Raw genomic sequence first — 24215 nt, forward strand, 5'->3', positions numbered from 1 at the left:
AGTTCCCCATCCAAGAAGAAGCCGTCAGCCTCTTCAAACCGACACAAAATGCTTAATTGTTTCAATTGCTCAAGATTCAATTCAAGATCATTGATGGGAGAAGAGAAACTTTTAAGATGTTGTATTTGCAGAGAGTTGTTGATATCTTGTGGGCTGCGATGATGGTGTGTTTTGACAAGAAAATTTAAGTTACACCTGAAATCCGTGTTTCTGAAAGAAACATTTCGCAGACATCCAAGGATTGGTCACAAACTCCTAGGCTTGCTTTTCGAAAAATGTGAAACCAGGGCTTCACAAACTCCTATGAATTATGGTGAGACCAGGGAGACAGAATCGCAGCGAAGAGAATCTTGATATGCCATTTCCGGAGTCTGAGTCATCTAATAAAGGAGTTGGTGAAAAAAGGCAGCAAAGCAGCCAAGGTGTGCTTAAATTTTGTCAATGGATCTTCCAGATGACATCTGGGCTTGAATTATCCATGTATTTTATTCAATGCTTGGGACAAGAACAAGTCCATGGTTGTGAATCCCAAGTTGGTGACCATTGTCAGGCTCTCTGTCTTCAATTAATATTCTACTTACGTATACTTGATTCAAACATGGAAAAGTAATTTCTTTAAGAAATAGTGATTAATAACCAATGTTTGTATATTTAATATGTTGTTAATATATAAATGTTATATATCGTCGGTGCATGTCAAATTAACAATAATTTTAAAATTTAAATATTTACTTATGTTAAAATTTTTTAAAAATTTTAATTTTATTTGTTAAAGAAGTGACAATTTATAATACATGAATAATTAATGCATCCAATATAATTTTATAAATCCTTTCCCAATTGAAGATAAATTATAAATTTTTTGCTATTTATAATTATTAAGTTTTTTAATTATTTAAATATAAGTTTTTAATTTTATTCAAACGTTAATTTTATATTTTGTTAAGTTGAAGCTAGAAAAGGTATAATTGGGTTTCCTTATTCTGGCGAAAAAAAAAAGGTATTAATTGGAAAATTAAAATAGATGGAGGCCCATTTGGCAATTTTCCCATACCACGGTTGCAAATTCAGAAGGCAAATATGCAAAACTGTCAAGAAACTTTCTGCCTTAATCTCAATATAAACGAAAATTAGGGGTACATTGAAAAATACGAGAAATACATAATGTTCCATGTAATATTCCCCACTTCCTTTTTTTCTCATCTCTAAAAAGGCGCCCACCCTTTTAAACAAAAAAATTTGTATGTAATTTATAAGGGTTAATATGTAAAATGCTCCTTGTCCTATAGATATATTATCATGAGTTTGATATTTAAATAAATAAAATATTTATTTTGATATTTTAATTTTTATTTTATCAAACATTTTGATATTTTATATTGCTATGATATATATTGTGATATGAATATTTAAAAAAATCATATCATATATCATAAATATTTAATTATCACTATATAAACTATTATTACATAAGTAAAAGATTTTTAAAAAAATAAAAAAAATAAAAATTGATTTCTTTTAAATAAAAAATAAAAAAATAAAATGATGATAACTAAATATTTATGTTATATATTATGATTTTATTAGATATTAATATCATACAAATGTAATTCGATTAACATTGTTTATTTAAAATATCAAAATATACAATGAAATAAAAGATTGATTATTAAATAAAAAAATTTTCTTTCTATATATAGTAAACGAAAAAAGTATATAATATCTCATTTATTTAACCTTATTTATAATAACCACCCTTTCATTAAACCCTAAAAACTCCCACCAATCTTTGTTGATATAATCCAAAATCCTAAAATGTCCTAATCGACAACTCTCTTTCTCTCTCCTCTCTTACCCTAAAATCTCGGAACCCTAAACCTATACAAGTTCTATTCTTCAGGCTCAATATTTCTTTAGTAAGCAGCTTCAAAAACTGAAAGGTAACACTTTTCTTTATAATTTGTCTATAGATTTGGTATCACTTCTACAAGTAGTTTAGAGTTTTAAATTTCATGCTTTTGTTGTTTAATTTTAATCCGCTTTACTTATAGCATTGTAGTTATAAAGATTATAGCCTTGCTTGTTTTAAATTTCATGCTTTTATGGTTTAATTTTAATCCGTTTTACTTATAGCATTGTTAGTTATAAAGATTATAGCCGTGCTTGTTTTATGTTTTTCTTTTTGTTGGGAAAGTTGATTAGACGCATAGTTATTTATTGCAGACGTTTTTCAGAAATTGGGTTTTTGATAGGCAGCAAGAAAGGAAGCACAACTCTGAAGTGGAAGTGTTAGAGGGTCAAATTGATTTAGCTACAGATAATACGGTTTGGATGCCTTCCTATAAGAAAATTAAGATGGATAACAGAAAATATGCAGAGGTGGAAGATGGGATTGCTGCCCCTTCTTCTGTTCCTAGTTCAATTAAATCAATGGAGGGAAAAAAGAAGAGAAAACAAATAGACAAGGAGAGGCGGCATTTGGTTTTAGATGATAAATCTCACCTAAAACAAATGAATGTTGAATCAAAACGGAATGATGCTGGTAACCTGTGGCATCTTCATCAACTAGTGCTTTGCCTAAGTTCTATATCAGTGTTTTTAAGGACTTGGTTTCGGCGGATTCTCCCATGAGAGAAGCAGCAGTGGAAACAATTGTGACAGAGTTGCAGGAGGTGCAGAAGGCATATGATTGGCTCAAGAATAAGGACTTGGTTGAGGGTGATTTGAAACTGTAAGCCCAAAAGGATGATGGCTTGGATAACTATGCACCTTCTTTGAGATATGCTGTGTGTAGGCTGATACGTGGTGTTTTTTCGTCAAGAGAGGTTTGATATGCTATCTTTATTCTTTGTATCACACAAATTCATGCAGTTGATTTTTGAGGTTTTAGAACTTTGAATCTTGCATTTTGCCATGGCAGTCTTATGCTCCTCTTTTTTTTAATGTGTTTTCATATGCTATGCTTTACATTTGTATGAAAAATAAATTATCTAAAACTTCCTTCTCTAGGACACTTAGAGCATCAACTTAGATTGTCACCTGTGCTATCAATTGAATCTATTTTGACATCCAGCACCGGAAGTGCATGTGTGATCTTGCTCAATATACTTAGTCGTTCATAAGATAACCTATATTGGCTAATTATTGGCAATATATGTTTTGGAACTGGTTTTGCAGTGTGCTAGACAAGGTTTTGCATTGGGTTTGACAGCTTTGGTGGCTACAATACCTAGCATTAAAGTGGACTTCTTGTTGAAACTTAATAGTTAGTTTGTTGGAAGTCTCATCATCAGGTAGGCATGCTTTCCCCCTTGTATGTCAAGTTGTCATCTGCTCGCATAATGTTCAACAACTAGCTTCTTATACTTGTCCAATCTGGCAGATTCATTAAAGAGTGGTTTTCTGATAAAGAGATTCTTCACATCAAGGAATTTATGAGTGCTCTCATCTCCCTTGCTGCAAAAAAAGGATATTTGCAGGAGCCTGCAGTTTCAATCATTTTAGAATTTGTTGAAAAGGTAATTTTTTATAATGTAGGCTTTTTTCTTCAAAATGTTCTTACTTTAAGCTGCCAGAATGTGGGGGAAACTTTAATAATTCTAAACCTATGCTAACTTAACATTTTCACTTATTAGATTTCAACAGCTTTAATGTATTTTTGTTATTGTGGATATTAATACTAGTGAATAGCTGCAGTGGCTTCTAATTGTATCATTACAAAGAATTTCTTTAATATTATATTGGATGGTATAACAAGGTAACTGCTTCAGATTTAGTTAATTTTCTTTTCTTTAATTTTCTTTTGATTGGATGGTGTAACAAATGCTTTAAAAATCCTTGCTTTTGTTTTTTATGTTTTGACTTGTTTTTCTCGTTTAATTTATCTTTGTAATTTCCAAAAACTGTACATGTCTCTTGGTTGGCAATCATCATGCAGGCAGTTCGAGTATTCTCATATATATGTATGTCTTGGCAAGATTCATGTCAGTAGTCAAGTGTTCTGGTTGCATATTATGAATGTGTTTAACATGTGGAGTAGATGTATCAGTCTTTATGTAACACTTCTATATGTTACAGCTGCCTGCTGAAGCACTGTTGGGTCATATTCTTGAAGCTCCGGAAATTCCTCAGTGGTTTCAAGAGGCCATTGATGTTGGAAATCCTGATGCTTTGCTTTTAGCTTTAAAAATTCGTGACAAAAGTCCGTTGACAGAGCATCATTCAGCAAACTTTTGCCAAATCCATTCAGCCCAAGCAAATTTTTCTCCGCTGATTACCTATCTTCTATTGATAACTGCTTGAAGTATCTTTTAATGCATCTATACACTGCATGGGTAATTATTGAGAAAAATAAAGTCTAAATATATTCTAAACATTTATTTTTTGGGTCTGTAATATGGCAGGAATCAACATTTTGTCAACCTCGGGTTGATAGTTTGTGGCCTATTCTGGTAAATATTCTCCTACCTCACACCATTTTGCAGGCCAAAGATGCAGCATCAGTTTCTAATTCCTTAAAAAAGCACAAAAAGGGTAGCAAGTTTAGCTCATATGGAGAAGAAATTGCAAAGAACGTTCAAAGCTTCTGTGAGGTTGTTATTGAACAATCCCTCCTTCTGTCATCTCATGATCATAAACACTTAGCACTTGATATTCTGCTTCTCCTCCTGCCAAGGTTACCTTCATCTTTCATACCGATTGTTTTGTCCTACAAACTTGTTCAGTGCTTGATAGATATACTTTCCCCAAAAGATTCCTGGCTGTAAGGTTCCACAGCATCTTCTTAAAGAATTATCAGATTGGGTTAGGAATGATGATGTCAGAAGAATAGCTGTTATTGTGGCCTTTCAGAAGCACAGCAATGGAAAATTTGATTGCATTACCATGACAAAAACAGTTAAAGATTTGATGGCAGGGTTCAAAACAGAAACTGATTGCATGCTGTTTGTTCAGAACTTGATTAACTTGTTTCTGGATGAAGGCCATGCTTCTGAGGAACCTTCAGATCAGAGTCAAACAACTGATGAGAATTCTGAGATAGGCTCAACCGAGGACAAGGATTCTATTGGAATTGTGGGGAATACTGATTTTTTGAAGGGCTGGCTCATAGAATCTCTTCCTAGTGTTTTAAATCATTTAAAGTTGGACCCTGAAGCAAAATTCCGACTGCAAAGGGAAATATTGAAGTTTCTTGCTGTTCAAGGTATATTTGAAGTTACTTCATTTGAATTACAGGAGAAATTTAGATGGCCAAAAGCAACCACCTCTACTGCTCTTTGCAGAATGTGCATAGAACAACTCCAATCACTTCTGGCAAATGCTCAAAACATTGAGGAGCCACGGTGTTTGGCTAATGGACTCGAGCCAAATGACCTTGGTTGCTACTTTATGCGGTTCTTTAGCACATTACGCAACATTTCTCTCTTTTGAACTTTGAATGATGAGGATGAAGAGGCAGTCAAAAATTTGCAAGAAATGGAGAGTAAACTTCATAAAGAGGTAAGCCTGATCTCTTCCTTTACTAATAATAATCAATGCTTTTCATATGTTTTTGATTTTGGGGTGATTTTCTTTACTAAATCTAAGTTCTTGAACAATCTATGTTGCGCGTGCTTGTTGAGGTGGCTTGCAATTGAAAGGTTGGGGGAAGTTTGGTTTTACTGCCTCATATATTTCTTTAACACTTATCTATGAGTTCATTGTTTATTGATGTTGTGGACAACGGCTTTATCTATGATGAATAACAATAGGAATGTTTCCTTGTATTGATCTTGTGTCTGTGAACTTGTAACTTTAGTAATGACCTTGTCTTTATCCTTCTTTGCTATTTACTTTTGCAATAATATACAGCTTTTGAATTCTTAAATAATGGCAGCAAAGGAACTGTGGTCTCAGCAGTGATGCAAATAAATTGCATTCATTGAGGTACTTGCTTATCCTATTGCTACTCCAAGTGCTCCTCCGACCTGGGGAATTCTATGATGCACTCTCTAAGCTTATCATATGTTGTAAGAAAGCTTTTGCTGATCCTGATGATCTTGGCTCATGTGGAGAAGATGAATTGGAAAGTGATGCTGCCCCAGAACTAATGGATGTTCTTGTGGATACTTTACTTTCCTTGCTGCCACAGTCATCAGCCCCTACGCAGTCTGCTATTGAGCAGGTTTGCAACAATGACTTGTTCAAGATCATGCATGTCTTATTTTCCCTACCTTTGTTCTGGTTTTGCAATTCCTTAACTTTTTCATTTTCAATATTTGTATCTGCCACTTACTGATACTGTTCAGAATATTCTTTCTTAATTAAATGTTTTCTTGATTATATTTATAATTACTCTTCACTGTCCAGCTGCAGTTTTCCTGAAAAACTCATGCATTTTATTTTAAGAACCTGGATTTTTTTATCTTACCTAACTTATTATAGGTGTCTTTCCCAAAATAATATGATAATTTATTTGGCATGTATTGTGTATATGTTTTCAAATTTTTCTGTGGTGATGTCACTGATGATGGACTGCTGCTGTTCATGTTGCAGATAATTAAGAAAGATCTAACACCTGCTAGACATCAGGAAGTGGGCAGTGAAGACGATGATGCTGGTGATGATGACCTTCTTGGTATTGAAGAAGATGAGGATATAGATGAAGCTGAGACAAGTGAAACAGCTGAGAGTGACGAACAATCAGAGGACTCTGAGGCAGTAATTGGCAGTGAGGGGGCTGGTCAAGAATTTCCTGAAGATTCTAATGATTCTGGTGGAGGAATGGATGACAATGCAATGTTCCACATGGACACTTATCTGGCCCAGATCCTTAAAGAGAAAAAGAATCAGGCTGGTGGTGAAACTGCTCAATCCCAAGTTACCCTGTTCAAACTTCGAGTTCTTTCACTTTTGGAAATCTACTTGCATGAAAATCGAGGCAAGCATTTATTGCTTTGAGTTATCTTTCACGATATGTCAAATGCCACCTATGATGACTATTGCTGCCAATTTAAATGTGGCATTTACAATTGATTTTGTCTATTTGTTAATGTTGTGGAAGGTTAGAAATGTTGATTTTTGTGATCTTGACAACTTCATTGAAGAAGTGTTTCTTTTACCTTCCAATTTTACAGCATTCTAAGAATTTTGTATTTTATGATCTCATTTTGGTAAGCAAGTCCTGACAGTATACTCAAACTTGGCTCAGTCATTTGTCAATCCACATACTACAGAAGGTAGTGAACAACTTGGACAGCTATATGGGGAATTCTTCAAAGGAAGGTATTCAAAGAAAAGAAGTTGCCTGAGGATGTAACTATGCAACTGTCTACTCTTGAATCTCTATTGGAGAAAAACTTAAAGTTAGCATCAAAACCATTCAAGAGAAAAAAATCGGCTAGTACCCTATTCAAGAAGAAGCGATCAGCCTCTTTAACAGATACAAAATGTTTGTTTTGGTTGCTCAGAATTCAACATACTGGATATTGAAGATCATTGAGGCAAGAAACTTCTCAAATGCTGAATTGCAGGGAGTATTTGATCTCTTACAAACTATGTTAGTGGGGTATTTTGACAGTAAGATGTTCCAAATAAAATCTGGACTTTTGAAAGAAATATTTAGAAGAAATCCTAGGATTGGTTGTCAACTCTTTGGCTTGCTTTTGGACAAATACGGCAGTGCAAAATCAGAATTTAGATGGGTTGAGGCTCTTGATTTGGTGATTGAAATATTGAAGTCACAGGTTCCTTTGAATTCCAAGGAAAGTTACCGGGATGCATCGAAGAAAAGCTTGAAAAGCTATTTGCAGAGTCTTAGTGATCTAATATAGACGTTATTTACAAGGATGCCTGAAAAGAAGTCTAGAAAAACTGAAGTGCATAAATTTTGTGATAAGATCTTCCAGATGATATCAACGCTAGACTTAACCAAGGCTTTTTTGAGATGTTTGGGACCAGATGCTTATTATGCTTGTGAATCTCAACTTGGTCCCCTTTTTCTTAGGTTGAAGAGCTTGAATGAGATCCAGCTATAAGATAACAGATATTTGTGTAAACAGCTTATGAAGGGAACCTGATTTCGGATGCCTTGCCTACAGTGCTTGCATGCTGTCCCGTGGCTTTCCTCATTACAACCAGTATGGCTTCAAAAAGATTGCTTTATTGGAGGAACTCTAGTGGTCTCTTCTAATTGTTGCTGAAGTCTCCCTAGGTGAGATTCAAAAAATTTTTTAGTTGTTATTTTCTAGGTCCTATGCTTTGTTTTCTTCTAAGGGGTCACGGTGGGGTGAGAAATTATTGACATTCAGGCTTAAATTACCCATAAATTTATCAGAGATTTTGTTTAGCAGCCTGTTTATATTTGCCATGTAGCTGGTTTTCTCCCCCTGATGTTATCGACAATGCATTACTACCTGATAAAAGAAAATTTGTTCAAGTCATCGTCGATGTCCCAGAATCATGTGCATATGTAGTATTATCTTTGGTAAGCTGCTTCTGGTGACTAAAGAAACTGCGTTTTAACTTGAAAATTAGTAAGGCTTTTATTTCTTTTATCAGAAGTGTTGAGAACTGCACGCGTATATGAAGCTTCCTCCCAACAACCACTGTCCCCACTCACCATCGCTGTCACTGTTAAGCATCTTTTTTTTTTTTTTAAAGATAAATTTACTGTCAGCGTCTCAAACCTTGTGTGTATGTGTTGACCATGTCAACCAGGTGTTAGTGCCACCCAACATCATTCCTTTTTCAAAGTAGATATTTTCAGTTTTTCTTTGCTGAATTATCAATTTTGTTCATATGCTAGTGAATTTTATATGATATTAGTAAGCTATGTGAAAGACGGAAACTTGCATATACAACAAACATTAAGGCTGGTAGATATCATATAATATCAAATCCATCGTAAGGCTGAAATGATAGCTGCAACTTTTGTTTGCCAAAAAGACAAGAAAATTGGGTTTCTAAATTGTCACTTTGAAAAGGCTTCAATTTGGGAGTCAATTTTCATCTCTCTTAAGCAGCCTGATGATACAGAAAGGTACAGTACGGAAACTAGCACCACTCCCTGATGACAAAGTGTGATAACCGGTGATAAAGCAAATAAAAGCCTACCAGTTCTTGATATGAGTTGGACCTTTCAATTACGCAGGGCAACCTTGAGCTAGTCGGCACCACGGGTATCGGGCAATTATCTTTTCCCATTAGCAAAGCGCACACAAATGGGTTGCTTTGAGGCGGCACCATTATGTGTTTGTCATGTTCCCATCTCTCGAATCTAGGCCAAGCCAGACGGTTGCCGCCTCTCATCAATTCCTTTCAAAATATAATCAAAATTTTATACAAGGCTACTTCTTTTCCTCTATAAGGCCAAGTGAAGCATTCCAGCTATAATCTCTGGTTTACCAAGGAAACAATATGCACTCTAAAAAAGTTGCATTCGAGTCTTCTTCTGTTGCCATACCATGCCTACCAACAATCAACCATGAAGCAAAGATTATATTGTAAATGCCTCTATTGATGCTGAAAATCAAGTATTAGGGTTAATGCTTACAAAGTATTTTCCTACCCCCACTATTTTCTCCCTCCTACCTATCTACTACCAAATCTCTAACAAATAATTTTCACTACATTTCCCAACCCGCTAAAATCTGCGTTCATTCTTCCGGCCAAGGTGCCCCATTTCCAATTTCATCAATTTCTTTCCTCCAAAGAGAGCAACCATTACGATTCATACAACACACTTAAAGAACCTACCCTGTACAACAACAGAAAAGGAAACAAAAAAAAAAGGTTCATATCTTCAGCATTCAATACGACTGAGACCCACATCGAACTTTCAATTTGTTAGCGATGTTAGCAAAATCTACCTCATCTATAGCCCCCCATACTACTCCTGGACTGCCCCAAAATCTCAGCTCTTAACCTTCAAAATCAAATAACTCATCTTTCAATCCAAGGCCTTAAGACAGTGCATCATCAGCATCAGAATCACTTCCTGAAGAACTCCCAGAATCTGAATCTGCAATAAAAACATTACTAAATAAGAACTTTTCACCACAGAAAATTTTCTTTTCTCTAGAAACCATCATTCTAAAATTCAGAATAGAGTCAAGTGATACCGCTTGAAGACGATGAATCACTGCTTGAACTGCTGGAGCTGCTAGAACTGCTACTAGCACGATCCTTGTCCTTCTCAATTTCCACAGGTGGAAAACTGCTCATTGGCATTTCATCCCCAATATCTACATCTTCGTCACCAGCATCCCCTTTCTTGGGCTTCTTCATCTCCATTGGAACCTCAATCTTCTCCACAGTTACCTCTTCCTGTATTTTCCATCATTTTCCAATCAGTACAAATATAAATTCATCAAATTCATACAACGAAGTAATTAAATTATCAATTACCCATCAAGAAATCACAATGTGCTTACCCTATTGTTGTCGTTAGATGCCACATTATTTGCCATCAATGCTTGCCGCCTAATCTTGCTGACCATCTTCTTGTAATTAGTGACAAACCGGTCCAACTCCCACAGAGTCTCTGTATCCATTGCCTCAATATCAAGTTCAATCTCATCCCCATCCTGCCTCAAATGCCCATTCCTCTTCCTGATAATCTGAACCACATTATCCATCTTCTCCTGTGGCAAGCTCTGCAATCCAATCCCCAACTTTTGCTTCTCCTCCATACTCATTTCCCTCTTGCTCGGATCCTTAGCTTTTGGCTTTGGCTGCTTCAGTGGCTTCATTGATGGTGTCCTTACCGGTGAAGCCACCCTTGATGGCACCTGCAACTGCATCTGAGGCGGTGGTACATTTGGGTTTGAAACGAAGCCCGAAACCCCTCCAATTTTATCAGATCTTGCCACCATATTAATTGAATCATCCCTATCAACAATAACCCTCTCCCCATCTCTTTCCTTATCTTTCTTCAACCTATCAGCTACGCCATGATCACAAGAACTCGCCTGCAACTCTTCCTCATAATAACCCCTTTCTTGTGGCTCTTCTTTCTCTTCCAATTTCAAACTCAGCGGCCGGAACAATTCCTCAAATCTCGCAAGCAACTGCTCAGCCAACACATATACCTCATGGCCCTTAGGGTTATACAACATGGCGTTACTGAAAGTCAGCCTTACATCAGCCGCAAAATCCAACGGAGATCCATAAAAATTATTTGCCATCCTCGATTTAACAGTGCCAAGATCCATCGGATTCTTGATTATATCATAATAATCATGAAGCCCCAACCCAACGACATCCACCGGCGAATTGAAGATGTACCCATGCTTATGCTTCATCAGTTTGTTCAAGATTTGGGAACAATTTTTTAACAAATGAGCCGTTGATGCTTTTCCGTTCTCTTGAGGGTTCGATCTCTTCAATTCTTTGCTGAAATTAGGGGGCAAAGGCCGTTTATTACCGGAAATGTTTTTCTTGGGTAAGGGTTTCTTGTTGGAGCTGGATCTAATGTGAAAATCATTTGACTCAATTCGATTCTTCAATTCACGAATCTGCTCCAACTCGGCAATCAACTGATTCTTCAGATCAATCAACTCTTTCCTCGAATACAAGCTGATGCAGAAGCTAACATAAGCGCCGGAATTGAAATCGTTTAGTTTCCGATTAATTGATGACGCATCGTCAGAAGCCGCGGATTGGGTCACGGCTGGGGAATCATCGACCACGTGACCAGCACCGTCATCAGGTGGGGCCAATTGATGGTGGAATTGGCGTTTCTTGTTGAATTTAGGCTTAGGGTTTGGTTTTGTTGCTGTGAAGGGAACTTTGCCCATGAATTCAGCGACACTGCGTTTCGGCTGCGGTGGCCAATTCGCCTCACTTCGATTCGCTAAAACGGCCGAAGCCATAAATTATCGGGAACCGGGAGGGTTCCCGCGAGGGCTTCCCGATTCAGATTGACAAATTAAAACCATGAAATAGAAAAGCGTGGTCCCCACGCGCCACTTAAATAACCACCACGCGCCGCCTTAACAAATGTAACCAAAAATTTAGGACAGGATAAGCCTTGAAACGATTTTCTTTCGAAAATAAAATATTGCACGTGAAAGACTAGGGCTTCGGGTTGTCCGGCACCCTTGATGAGCGAGTAACAAGAGAAGGCTAGGCTCGCTTCTTAAAGGCTATGAGATCTGCCCAATTGAATTTCGGGCAGTATTGTGAGCGTTAGATGGTGTCCTATTCTGGATCCAAGGGTTATTAGAGATTTGGATGTTGACCAGAAGGATGACCAGGTGACCGGGCATGGACGGTTGGGATGGGGGAGTTGGGATACGTGTAAAGCAGGAAGACCGTGGATAGGGATCTTAAACTTGGGTTTGGGTTTGGGGTGAATTTCGAGTGATGTATGTGATGAGTATGATACGATGATGCATGCTGATCAAACTTTTTTTTAAGAGAGTGAGTTTAAAAAAATTTAGATGCGTAATATATTTTTAAAATTAATACCAAATTTTTTGAAATTACGCATTTGAAAATTTTTAAATATATAAATGAGTTAAGTAAATAAAAAATTTTAAAAAAAATTTGGATGCATGTGACGTGAATTTAGGGCGGATGATGACGTGGACGGAAAGCCAACTGGGTCGTCAGATTTAAGCCGAAAGCCACACGGCAAGTGTGTTCCAAACGTGTGGCAAGGGTAATATCGTCATCACAATAACCATCGAATTACAATTATTCCTTTTCATCCAACAACTGTTTATCATCATCTCATAGCAACTTTTTTAATTATGGAAACAAACAATTAGTAATAACTAACTGTGGTAATTAGTGGATAATCCGGGGGTAAAAAGCAGTTTCGACTTTGATGATGGGTATCCAATCATCCTCCGTTGAAATGAAAGTCCGTTTGAAGTTTCAGGTTCATTTCCGATATATCTATTCTAAGTTTCTAGTTTCTACCCACATTTTTCTCTAATACAATCATAAATAAATATATATTTTTCTTGACATTGGCTCTACTAATTTGACATTAATTTTTATTTAAATAATACTAAACAAATTGTTAAAATATATCATTTTTACAAAATGCAGAAATTCTTTAATTAAGCATCTCAGAAATACATATCACTTTGAAGTAAAGCATTTAGCAAATGCCAGGCCACGCTCCTCAGGTAAGTTTTTACTTTTTACTTTCGATCACCGAAAATATGTACTGCTATTCTTTTATTTCCTTGTTTAATTTAATAATTTTCTTTTTTTTTAAATACCAAAATTACTGATTTCTCGGCATGGTTCTAATAACTAAATCTTGAAAAAATTGAGTTGATTTTTATGAAAAAAATATTATAAAAAATTATTATTTCATGTTAATATATGTTATTTTTATTCAGATTATGACATGTATTTATATTATTATAAAAATCAATTATTAATTAAACATCACATATATAAATATTTATTTTTAATAGATTTATACATATGATATGTAATAAATTATTAACTTTTTAAAATAATATGATTTACATTATATGATTTGAATGAAAGTGATATATTGAGATAGCGAATTGTTTCATATAATTATTTTTTTATTTTTATTTTTATTGGTAATAATTAACAATAATGTTTTAATTTAATTGATTTATATAATTATTTTAAGAGTTATAATTTTTTTTATAAAAATATATATAAGATGGAAAATTGTGATTATTAAGTTTTAAAGTTTAAGTTCAACGTAAAAGTGTAATTGATCGAATTCAAATCGATATAGTATTAAATTTGAGCTCAATTTTAAATTAGAGGTTCAAACTCGATTGAGTTTTATTTTTTTTAGCTCTAGCTCGACGCGAAATAGAAATCGAGTTACTTAAACTCGTTTATTAGATTTTAGTAACATGTAAAAATAAGCTCGATTATTATATTCGATAAAAACTCAATTATTTATATTTGAACTCGAACTTGAATTCAAGATATTTTATTAATTAAAATATATTAAAATATAAAATTTTGATTAGAGTCGCGAGCTACTCGAGTCGAGTATAAGAATACTTGAACTTTACTCAATCAATAAATCAACATACTCGAGTTCAAGTCGATACAGCATTAAACTCGAACTAAAGCTCGATTTCAAATTCGAAACTCAAAACTTGACTTGAACTTAATATAATTTTATTTTTTAGCTCGAACTTGACTTAAGATAAAACTTGAATTACTCGAATTCACTTGATTAGGCTCAATTAACATATACTAATAAGTTTGATTATTATATTCGATAAAAACTTAATTATTTATATTCAAATTTAAAATATTTTATCAATTAAAATAATTAAAATATATTAAAATATAAAAATTTGATTAAGTGTTCACAAGTTATTCGAGTCAATATATTTAAATATTTTTAATAAAACATATAAAATATAAATGTATTAACTAATATAATATCTAAAAAATTATTTATTCATCACGTATTATTATTTTAAATTAATTATATTAATTAATAAATTTATAATTTAAAAATTATATTAATTTTTTTTAAATTTATATATTATATTAAATATTTTATTATAATTTAGAAGTAACTCATAATATTAACCTAATCGAAAAATACAAAAACATAGAAAATTAAGGGTTCAAAGTTTCCTCTTTGAAATATACCGTTAGACGATCAAATCAATGAATTATAAAAAGATTTGAGGTTAAAGTATGCAAGAGAGGGCAGTGAAAACGAAAAAAAGTTATTGGTTTACGTAAAGATTGACGTATTCAAAAGCAGCTTTATGTGTGAAAAGCATATTGAAGTTAACCCAATCAATGACTTATGTTTTTGTTTAATAATAAATTTTTATTTGTTTTTTCTTTTAATGAAATTATTTAATTAATAAAATTTAAATTAAAACAAAAACATCTTTAAAATCGTATCCGGACAAAATTTTAGAGAATAATCTGACTCGTATTAAAAAAAAAATGCAAAACGACAAAAAATTGGGAGTCAACAAATTGAGACCAAGGGCAAATGGCGGGATGCAAGGTTGATTTTGGCGGGATGAAACGTTTTTAAGGATAGATTCGTCATTTCGCTTCTATTTTCTGACGCTGTAATACATATCGGAATTCAATCGGAATTACCAGTGTTACAGCGCGTGACTTCGTCGGAAATTGATAAATTGGAGTTTGGAGGTGATGAACTGGACAGTCGAGAGCGCGTGGGGAATACTTTGTCAAAAAGAGAGTACTTATGGTATAATTGCTGAGAAGACCAAGACTTTTCTTTTTTTTTTTTTTTTAATTTTCCTCTATTTTTCTTTGGTTAAGAACTTGTTATCTAGGGATAAAAAAAGGAAAAAACATTATATAGGGATACATTATTAAGCAAAATTAGGGGTATTTAAAGTAAAAGAGGTTAAAGAAAATTTATCTTGAAAATTGTATTATATTTATACAATTAATTATTATATTACCAAATAATCAATTGATAAATTAAAACTTAATTAAATTATTAAATTCATACACAATAAGATTTAAACTTAAAACTTTAAGGTTTTATGACTTCTTTTTTACCATTAAACTAAAGCTTGCTGGCATTGTTGAATTTTATTAAGTCAAATTTTATTTATTTTTTAAAAAATCTTCCATATTTTAATGTAAAAGCTTTACCTTAAATCTTTTTTTTTTTTTTTTATGTACTGCTTTCCATGAGTTCTTTGAATTAATCCTATATGTTTGTGGATAGAGTCTAAACAATATCCCATAAATCAAATAGAAAGAACTTTCTATGCTACATTTATAATCTTATTTCGTTTGACTTCAAATCTTAATCTCATTTTTTTTGTTATGAATTTCAAAGAAGTTTTTCAACTTGTGTCAGCTGTCCAATTATACCAATATTGAATAAGAACTTGAGGCATTTAGATTAATCAATAATTTGCTTAGATAGTAATAGTGAAAAAAAAAAAAAAAACAATGTTGAAGGCTGAATTGAACACATTGATAGAATATCAAAAACCTTGTTCCTTTCCTTTTGTTTTTTGCTCATGCAGCCAACTTGATGTTTTTATGCCCATTTTGGTGTTTAATTTTATTCCTTGATAAATCCTGGCTGTTGTATTATTTTTAAATTAAGAATGTTGAAGGATTATTTAAATTTAAAATTTAATTCAATTAGTTTATATAATTATTTTTTAAAAATATTATTAAAAAAATTTAACATTTAAATTCAATTTTTTATTAAAAAAGTGAAAAGGATTATAAAAAAATATAGGAATAAAACAGCTTTTTTTTTTCTTTATAAAATATTGAATATGAGGTTTAATTTCACTTTTTTTTCGTGCAATCGTTAACATTAATTTGTTGATTAAACCAATGAAAACCTCACATCGTAAAAGAAACTTTTTGTCGTATGCAGGTTTTGTTCATCCTGAATTCGATTTGATTTTATGAATTAATAAATTCGAATATGATTTTATCCGAAATTTTTTATTTTTTTATATCTAAATTCGATCTTGATTCGATACTATATAAATCGCATCATATTCGATTCGAAATTAATAAAATATATATTTTAGAATATAAAATATTATTTTTTAATATAAAATATCTAAAAATATCATTATATAAATATATATTTAATTAATTAATTAATTAAAAAATAATTTTTTATATAATATCAGGTCAGTTGAGTCGAGTTTACATAAAATTCGAATCTAATTCGAACTTAATTGTTTTCTAATCTTATTCAATCAGACCTGAAACTCAAATTAAAAAAAAAAAATTAATCTCATAAAATCGAATCAGATCAAAACAAATCAAATCAAATCAAAATTTATCGAAAACGAATTGAATTGACGTGCCTAAAGGAGGGATCAAAGTCATTTAGGAAGGGGTTTGACTCGAACAGTAATAAGGGAGGTGGGTATGTGTTTCTTTCTGCTACAGAATTTTAGAACCTTCATCGATGCGGCCGTTAAAAGGACCCTTTTTTTTTTTACGCTGCTTTCTTTGAACCGACGAATAATTTCAGAAACAAAACATAAAGCTCATTATATTTTTATTCTAAAATGTATATTTTGTTAGGACATGTAGAGTCTAATTATTAAAATTAAAAATATAATATTCTCATAAAAGATCACATAATTATTGGCTCTTGCATATCTTTTGTTTATTCGAGGATTTAATAAAAAATATATAAAAAGTAAAATTACAATTCTCTAAACAAAATAGTTTGGACGAAAAGCAACGAAAGAAAGGAAAATTATCCGAATTAGTGATCATGGTTTGAGCCTGACCAAGCCCAAACTCCCTGTAACAAACCATTCTTCTTTACACTGTTTATTCGCTTTGACCAAAATTATAGACTTAAAACTATAACAATGTTGGGCCTCAAATTCACCATTAACCAAGCTGACTGCTAGGCCTGCAGATGCAATTTCCATCTTGTCTGTGAAGTCCTCAAATGAACCTCTCTCTCTCTCTCTCTCTATATATATATATATATATGTATATATATTATATATTTATTTATTTATTGCCAAAAAAAATCCAACCCCAACCTAAACCAAACAGATAAACATTTTTTTATTAAATAATTATATTATAATAGTACAAATGCTCAAACAAAAATATTAGTCAAGCAGGGGCATCTTCAATCAAAAACCAAAACTCCAAGATAATGTCGGAAAAGTCCCAGGTTAGTATAGAGCTGGTGATATTTAATATAATTATTATATGAGAATTGGGATAAGAAAATGACATTCTCTCCCTTTTGCTTCAATTCAAACAAAATTAGCGGAGGTGGGGTCTATCCGTGTTATTATTATTGCATGTTTGCTGTGTTTGGTCACTCAGAAAATGTTCATCTGTAAGTGGAATTTGTTCATTTTATTACACTAATAATAAAAAGTAGTAGTTGTAGTCTCTTTCATGCTTTTCTTTATCTTTTTTTTTTGGGGGGGGGTGTTTTGTTGAATGAGTTTAACATGTAACTAATCCCAACTCGATTAAAAATCTCACGTAGGCGCACTTTTAGCAAAACATATGAACTTGTAGATAAAAATAAATTCAATTCTAATCACACAGTCAAAACCCCAAACTCCATTTGCCTTCTTTCCTTCCTCTGTCATTGTATCACATTGTCTGGCGCGCAACTTCTTTCGTGGAAGTCACTTCTCGAAGATTAGTCAGCAGGAAAATGCTTAGATTCTAGGCTGCAAATTTCAACCTTCGTTTTTCCTTTAGCTTTACCTAATATGCTAAAAGATCATTCAGGAAAGAGGAAATGGAGATGGTTAAAATCATTCAAATCAGTTTCTCGAATCTTTGATTTATTCATATTGCTAAAGCATCCAATTCACTTGGGCTCCTGTAAACGAAGGAGACAAGACAAAAGTTTTATATTCTTAAACCAAAATAGTCAAGCAACCTCAACCGTCGCTATTAAGCAGAAGAAAGTGGGAAAACGAAGATTCATCACGGATCACCATGAAAAAGAATGTCGAAGATACTGGGGAGGATTGAGAAAGAAGAGAACAACTGCAACTGTTTAAACCCTGGGGGGAATTGGAGCAGCGGTTGTGGTAAAATTTTCAGGTCTAGCAGCCAAGGATTTTTTTCCATTTAGAAAATAAAACCCAAATCAATTTCACATTCAAAGTGAATTCACATGCAAAGTGAAAAGAGACGATAATAGATCGAGTCGGGATGAATTTTGTTTACTTCGAATCTCAATTTGATTTAATATTAAAATATTATTTTTATATTTTTATCTAATATAAATTATATATATTTGCATTCATAATCATTCGAAATTAAAAAGTATTATTTTTTAAATATAAAATATATCAAAAACATATATAAATATAAAATTAAATAATAATAACAAAATAATATATATATATATATATATGTTAGATTGGGGAGTGATTTTGCATATAACCCAATCTTGATTCTCGATTTGATCTTAAATTCGATTTTAAAAAATAAATTTGATCATAAAAGATTAGATTGAATCGAAAATCAATATGTTGAAAATTTGTAAGAAGATAAATTTTTATGAATATATTCGAGATCCAATAATCGTCTAGAAAGGTAATCCAAATCATAATTTAAGCAGCTAAACAAAGCAAAATAATATTCACAAACCCATAATCTCATATAGCATAAAAAACACAATAAAATAAGAGCCAAAATTTTAAAACTATACTTACTTGATACATCACAATTTCTTTAATAATTAATTAACTGAACCTTGTGAGACTTTATTTACCACTTTACCCTCGACACCCCCTTTCATTTCACCAGTAACCGCCACGCCAAAGCCTTGATACTGAGGTGGCACAACAACACCACCCGGCGCAGTATAATAAACCTGCCCGTCGTACGCTGCCATCTGGGCGTATGCACTATCTGATACCCCTCCGCTAGGCGGCCTCATAACCTGCTGCGGATGCGGCATGGCTGATATAGGCTGGTGTTGAGTCGGCGGAGGTTGCGCCACCATGTTGTAAACAGGTTGCTCCCGGTAGACTTCATGTGGCATTCTCTGTATGTTGGTGTAGTAGCCTTGACCGGCTTGTCCAGTTACCTGTCGAACCATTTGTGGTGCTGCTGGTGCAGGTGCTGGAGTTGGAACTGGAACTGGTGAAGGTGCGTGGTATACGGTGGCCGGAACCTGTCCCGGTGCTGGGATCATGTAAACAGGATGTTCCGCCTGCGGTAGTGGGCCTGGGGCTGTAGTTACGGTTGCTGGGAAACCTCCGGAAGAAATTTGTTTATCCGACCAGAATCCAGCTGTAGCCTGCATATGCTGTTGTAAATTTACCGGTACAGTCACCGGTGGCGCTTTTTCAGGTAACTTCTGGGTGTAGTATTCCCTTGTATAAGGCAAAGAAGCAGCGTCTTCATTCTTCTTCGCATACAAAGCCAGCTGTTCTTGATCCCGAATATGAAGCCTCTGCAATTCTTGTAACTGTCTCTGAATTTCAACCGGATTAAAAACATGATCTGTACCCACGACTTCCGGTATCGGAGGAGGCGGCGGGGTCACCGGTTCCGCCACGGTATCGAGGATTTTCACCGGCGGAGGTGGAGCTATTCCCTTTTCAAGTCCAAACAAGAAATCTACATTGTTTGGTGGAATCGGAGCGTTTTTCTCGCGTCCTGGGGTCGGACCGTAATTCAAAGCCTCCAAGAACTGATCACGGTCCGATTTCGTCCCTTCGCTCCTGGAATTCTCGGAGCCCGTCACCGGAAATAGGAAGAGCCGCATCCTGGCTGGCTTAGCCGAAGCTTGATAAAGGCGATCGTACTCGTGCATCATGTGCTCGAGATCATCGTCGTTAGTGACAGAAATAAGGGCGTCGAGCTCTTCGCCGGGGAGCTGGTACTTGAATGAAACGTTAACGTCGCCACCGCCGCAGAGAGCGGAGAGCTTGGAGATCATTGAGGAGAATTTGATGGTGCGTTCAACGGCTAGGATCTTGGTCTCTCCGCCGATGTAAGATAGCAGGTTGTCATGAGGTCGAGGGTGGATCTTGCCTCCGTAGCTGCATATAAACTTGGCCTTGTAGTTTTGTGCATGTTGCGGTTGGTCCTCCCATGACGGTGGATTTTCGAGGTCGATTTCTCGGGACCGTGGCGAAGAGTCGCCGGAGTCCGGATACGAGTTATAAGAGTAATTCTCCATTTTTTTTAAATTAAAAAAAAAAAAGAATGAAAATTTTTACAGAGAGGCTTTGAGAGGAGAGTGTTTATGGTTTAGTCCACGAAGAAATTGAGAAGATTAAAATCCTCTGCCGAATGGGAAGGGGTTGGGATATGGTGACTGACAAGTGCATGGAAGTTGTGTTCTGTGCAGTATGAAATGGCAAGGGTGATTTAGGGTTCGATATAGTGACAGGTGGTGAGGTGTGAGGAAGATAAAATGGAAAAGAGGGTGGGTTCGGGTCGAGTGGGTTCAGAGGGGTACTCGAGGGACCAAGCCTCTGGGGTGCATTGATAGAGAGAGAAGGGATAAGAGAGTGCTGTGTTGACTGGGATTGGACAATCAATTCGCTCTTTCATCTGCCAATTGCGAGCTGCCAAGTGCCAGACACTTAGGATTCTTAACTACACTTTGGCGCGTCCCACCATTTCACCAAATCGGACTTTCACCTTCAACTATCTCTACGATTATTTGTATTTGTATCCTGCGTATTAAAATTTATTGTAACCAAATATAACTGCTATTCTTGAAATTTGTCATGAAAATTTATCAAAAACTTAATTCAAACAGCTGCTCAGAATCTTTACATGGCTTTTAAAATAGGTGGTAAAATGTCGTGACCACCCCCAGATAATCAGTTTTACCTTTCGTCTACCCTGTAGTGCATATGCTTTAAAATGGAATTTCATTACATTTTTTATATATTAGTGGAGTAGTAGTATTTGTTAAGCAGAAGAACGCGTCGTGAAGTCATGGGAGAAATAGGGCGGCCCGCGTGGGAAAAGCAAAAAATTGCAGATATCGTGAAGCACCTGATGCGTTATATTGAGATTCCACTATTCTTTTACTCTCTCCCTAAGAAATTCATTCCCATTACTAGTACTATTTATTTTTCATTTTTAAGACCTAGAATTTATTGATAAATCAATCGGTAACTCTAACCTAATTTATTATTATTTTTTTAAATCATAATATATAGTTTTTATCTTAATCATGACTTTAACTTAATAATTAAACGACACTTTCACTAATTATTGGATATTAATTTTTTTATTCTAATTTTCTTCCCTGAAATCATGAAAAACTCCAATTATTTCTTTAATACAATTAAACCTTCAGTCATTATCCTTAAGCATGTGTGTTGTCACACAGATGACAATGAGTAAGTCTTTCACCATAGTATCACCCTTTTTTCCAATTCTGTGCGAAGGAAAAAAAATTGCAATCTCCAAAGTCCGACACATCCAAAGGCGATTGTGGGCTAATGATTTCCGTTTAAAATCACTCATTTTTTGTATTTGGTTCAGCAGAGATAGGAATGGCTTAACCAGACCAAAAGAAAGAGACATACAGTGATAGCAATCGTGGAAGAGTGCTGATCACCGGAGTCATCAAAATGGTGGAACTTTAGAAATGATTTGGAAATTTGTCTTGGAGGTTGAAGGCTATTTTGTCAGCGAATAGCGTGAAGGATTTCATCATATTACAATTACCTTCTATAATTAAAGGATCCGTTGTAAATCACAACTATGACGTGTACGAAAATGTTTTTCATTCTCTTGAGCTGTTAGACACTACTTTTGATTAAAACTTTAAATCATATCTTAAGATTTCAAAATCACCCAAATCATTTTTTTCCTTGCACCAAATCAATGAAATTTGAATTTTTTTCTCTTATAGTTATCATTTCATAAACAGTGGTGGAATCCTTTTTTTTTTAAATTTATTACAAATCTCCTCTATTAAAAAAAAAATATATCGCAAGAGAGATTGGGATTCCACAGTTCAATTCCAACAAGGCGCGGTTTCTCTCTGTTTTTTAGTCTAAACGACATTGTTAACGTGTTTGGATAACATTAGCAAAGTACAGTACCCTCCAATTATTCCCTAGAATTAAAATGTTCAATCCGAAATTTCGTGTTTAGTAATTATTTTATATCTCAATTAATTTAAAATTAAATTAGATTAGATCTTATAAAGAGAAGCTTTCATAAGTTTATTTTTTTCATTTACAATATTTAAAATCAAAATTTTATTTAAAATAAACTAAATTCCTTATTATTCAGATTAATTTAATTTTTTTATTGCATTTCTCGTTTCATTTTTGTTTAAGATTTTTTTTTTTGGCCTCAAAGTTTGAGTAATTTTTATGTTATTTAACTTTTCATTTTTTTATTCTTCATTTTGTTTTCTATTTAAAAATTTTAAAATAATTTAATTGATTTAGTGTAATCAATAAATAAATAAATAATACATATTAATATTTTGATTGAATACACATTTTAAGATTTTAACCTTATAAATAATATTAAAATATTAAATAATTTGCCAATAAATTTTTAGAGAAAAATCTATAATAATTATTTTTATTTTCTTTTTGTTGTCATCATTATTTTTTATCAAAAAATATATTTTATCATCAATTTTAATATCATTATTATAATATTTAATCTTATAATTATAGTAATTAATTTTACAATAATTTCTATTTTCAAATTTATCAAAACTCATCTTATTTCCCACTCAACTTTTAATGAGTCGGAGCCAAAAGTAAACCACCACGGCCAACCAATTATTTTGATAGGATGAATATCGACTTGTTGGTCTGAATGAATGATGTTCACACCCACCCCCCCCCCGCCCTTTTAAGACAGTTGTCATTTGACTTAATTATGTGCAAACCAAATACCGTTGCTACCCATCCAACACGGCACAATCAGAAATGAAAAAAAAAAAAAAAAAAAAAAAAAACCTCAACAACTCTTCAATCATTTCAACGAAGTTGGTAAAACACACAGAAACACGTGTAATATAGTACTAGTACGAGTGTTTCTTTATCTGTCTTCTTCTACTATTAGATACGGTACCAGTCATTCATTTCTATTATTGTCTTTTTTTTTTAGCAGATTTAGTGATTTGTATATTTTATTATATAAAATATTAATAATTTATATATTTATATTATATTTTTTAATTTTGTGTTAATATAAAATATATTTTTTAATTTTTATTATATTTATATTATATTTTTATTAAATTTTAAATAATAATATATTTTTATATATTTTTAATATTATATTTTAATTTATAAAAACTTGCCTTGACTCAAAAGAAAGGCTTTCATTTGTAGTCAAAATCTCTAACAAATTTGACAAACCCTCCCTACTTTCCCTTAGCTTCTTATTTTTCCATCTTTTTTCTCAACCCCTATTAGTAATATAAATATGATATAAAATAAAATAAAAAAGTAACATAATTTAAAATTTTAATAATAATTATATATAAATTTAATAAAATTTAAAAAATATTTTATATTTTTATATGAATATAAATTTTATTACATAATTTTTATATAAAATATAATATTAATATATAAATTTAATATTTTATACTATATAAATATATAAATAACCAGATATACTTTGAGAAAACTCCAAATTGAATCTTTCATCGGCAAATATAAAATGGGCCAAATAGTAGAATAATATAAGTTATTTTAAGGTGACACGCATGGGGCAGCCCAACTGCCAGGAAAATGGGATTTGATTTGGGTGCATTTGGACCCCAACCGCAACCG

General features: G+C 33.2%; 2 protein-coding genes and 1 pseudogene across 4 annotated transcripts; 1 reads left to right on the plus strand and 2 right to left on the minus strand.

Annotated features, from left to right (window-relative positions):
• The first annotated feature begins 310 nt into the window (after window positions 1-310).
• LOC111282726 (uncharacterized) lies at window positions 311-8420 on the plus strand (annotated as a pseudogene). The gene is made up of 11 exons (XR_016341997.1): window positions 311-606; window positions 1918-1990; window positions 2052-2105; window positions 2224-2825; window positions 3178-3313; window positions 3357-3518; window positions 4078-4302; window positions 4402-5499; window positions 5876-6163; window positions 6535-6939; window positions 7157-8420. The product of XR_016341997.1 is annotated as an uncharacterized LOC111282726 (transcript).
• A 415-nt stretch (window positions 8421-8835) lies between these two features.
• LOC111282725 (transcription factor GTE7-like) lies at window positions 8836-12089 on the minus strand. 2 transcript variants are annotated; one of them, XR_002689268.2, is made up of 4 exons: window positions 10413-12089; window positions 10101-10305; window positions 9849-10000; window positions 8836-9736 (listed from the first exon to the last, which is right to left on the minus strand). XR_002689268.2 is itself a non-coding variant. In XM_022870962.2 (3 exons), the coding sequence occupies exons 1-3, from the start codon at window positions 11850-11852 to the stop codon at window positions 9942-9944; spliced, it is 1704 nt and encodes a 567-aa protein (XP_022726697.2). In that variant the 5' UTR covers window positions 11853-12089; the 3' UTR covers window positions 8836-9941. The 2 variants fall into 2 exon arrangements, 1 of the variants encoding a protein (XP_022726697.2); XM_022870962.2 differs by having other exon boundaries at window positions 8836-10000.
• Window positions 12090-19014: 6925 nt separating this feature from the next.
• LOC111283027 (uncharacterized) lies at window positions 19015-21171 on the minus strand. The gene has a single exon (XM_022871379.2). The coding sequence runs from the start codon at window positions 20618-20620 to the stop codon at window positions 19169-19171; it is 1452 nt and encodes a 483-aa protein (XP_022727114.1). The 5' UTR covers window positions 20621-21171; the 3' UTR covers window positions 19015-19168.
• Between the last annotated feature and the right edge of the window lie 3044 nt (window positions 21172-24215).

This window comes from Durio zibethinus, chromosome 5 (genome assembly GCF_047325235.1).
Source record: "Durio zibethinus cultivar Kanyao isolate XHJ-2024 chromosome 5, ASM4732523v1, whole genome shotgun sequence".
NCBI classification, from domain to species: Eukaryota; Viridiplantae; Streptophyta; class Magnoliopsida; order Malvales; family Malvaceae; genus Durio; species Durio zibethinus.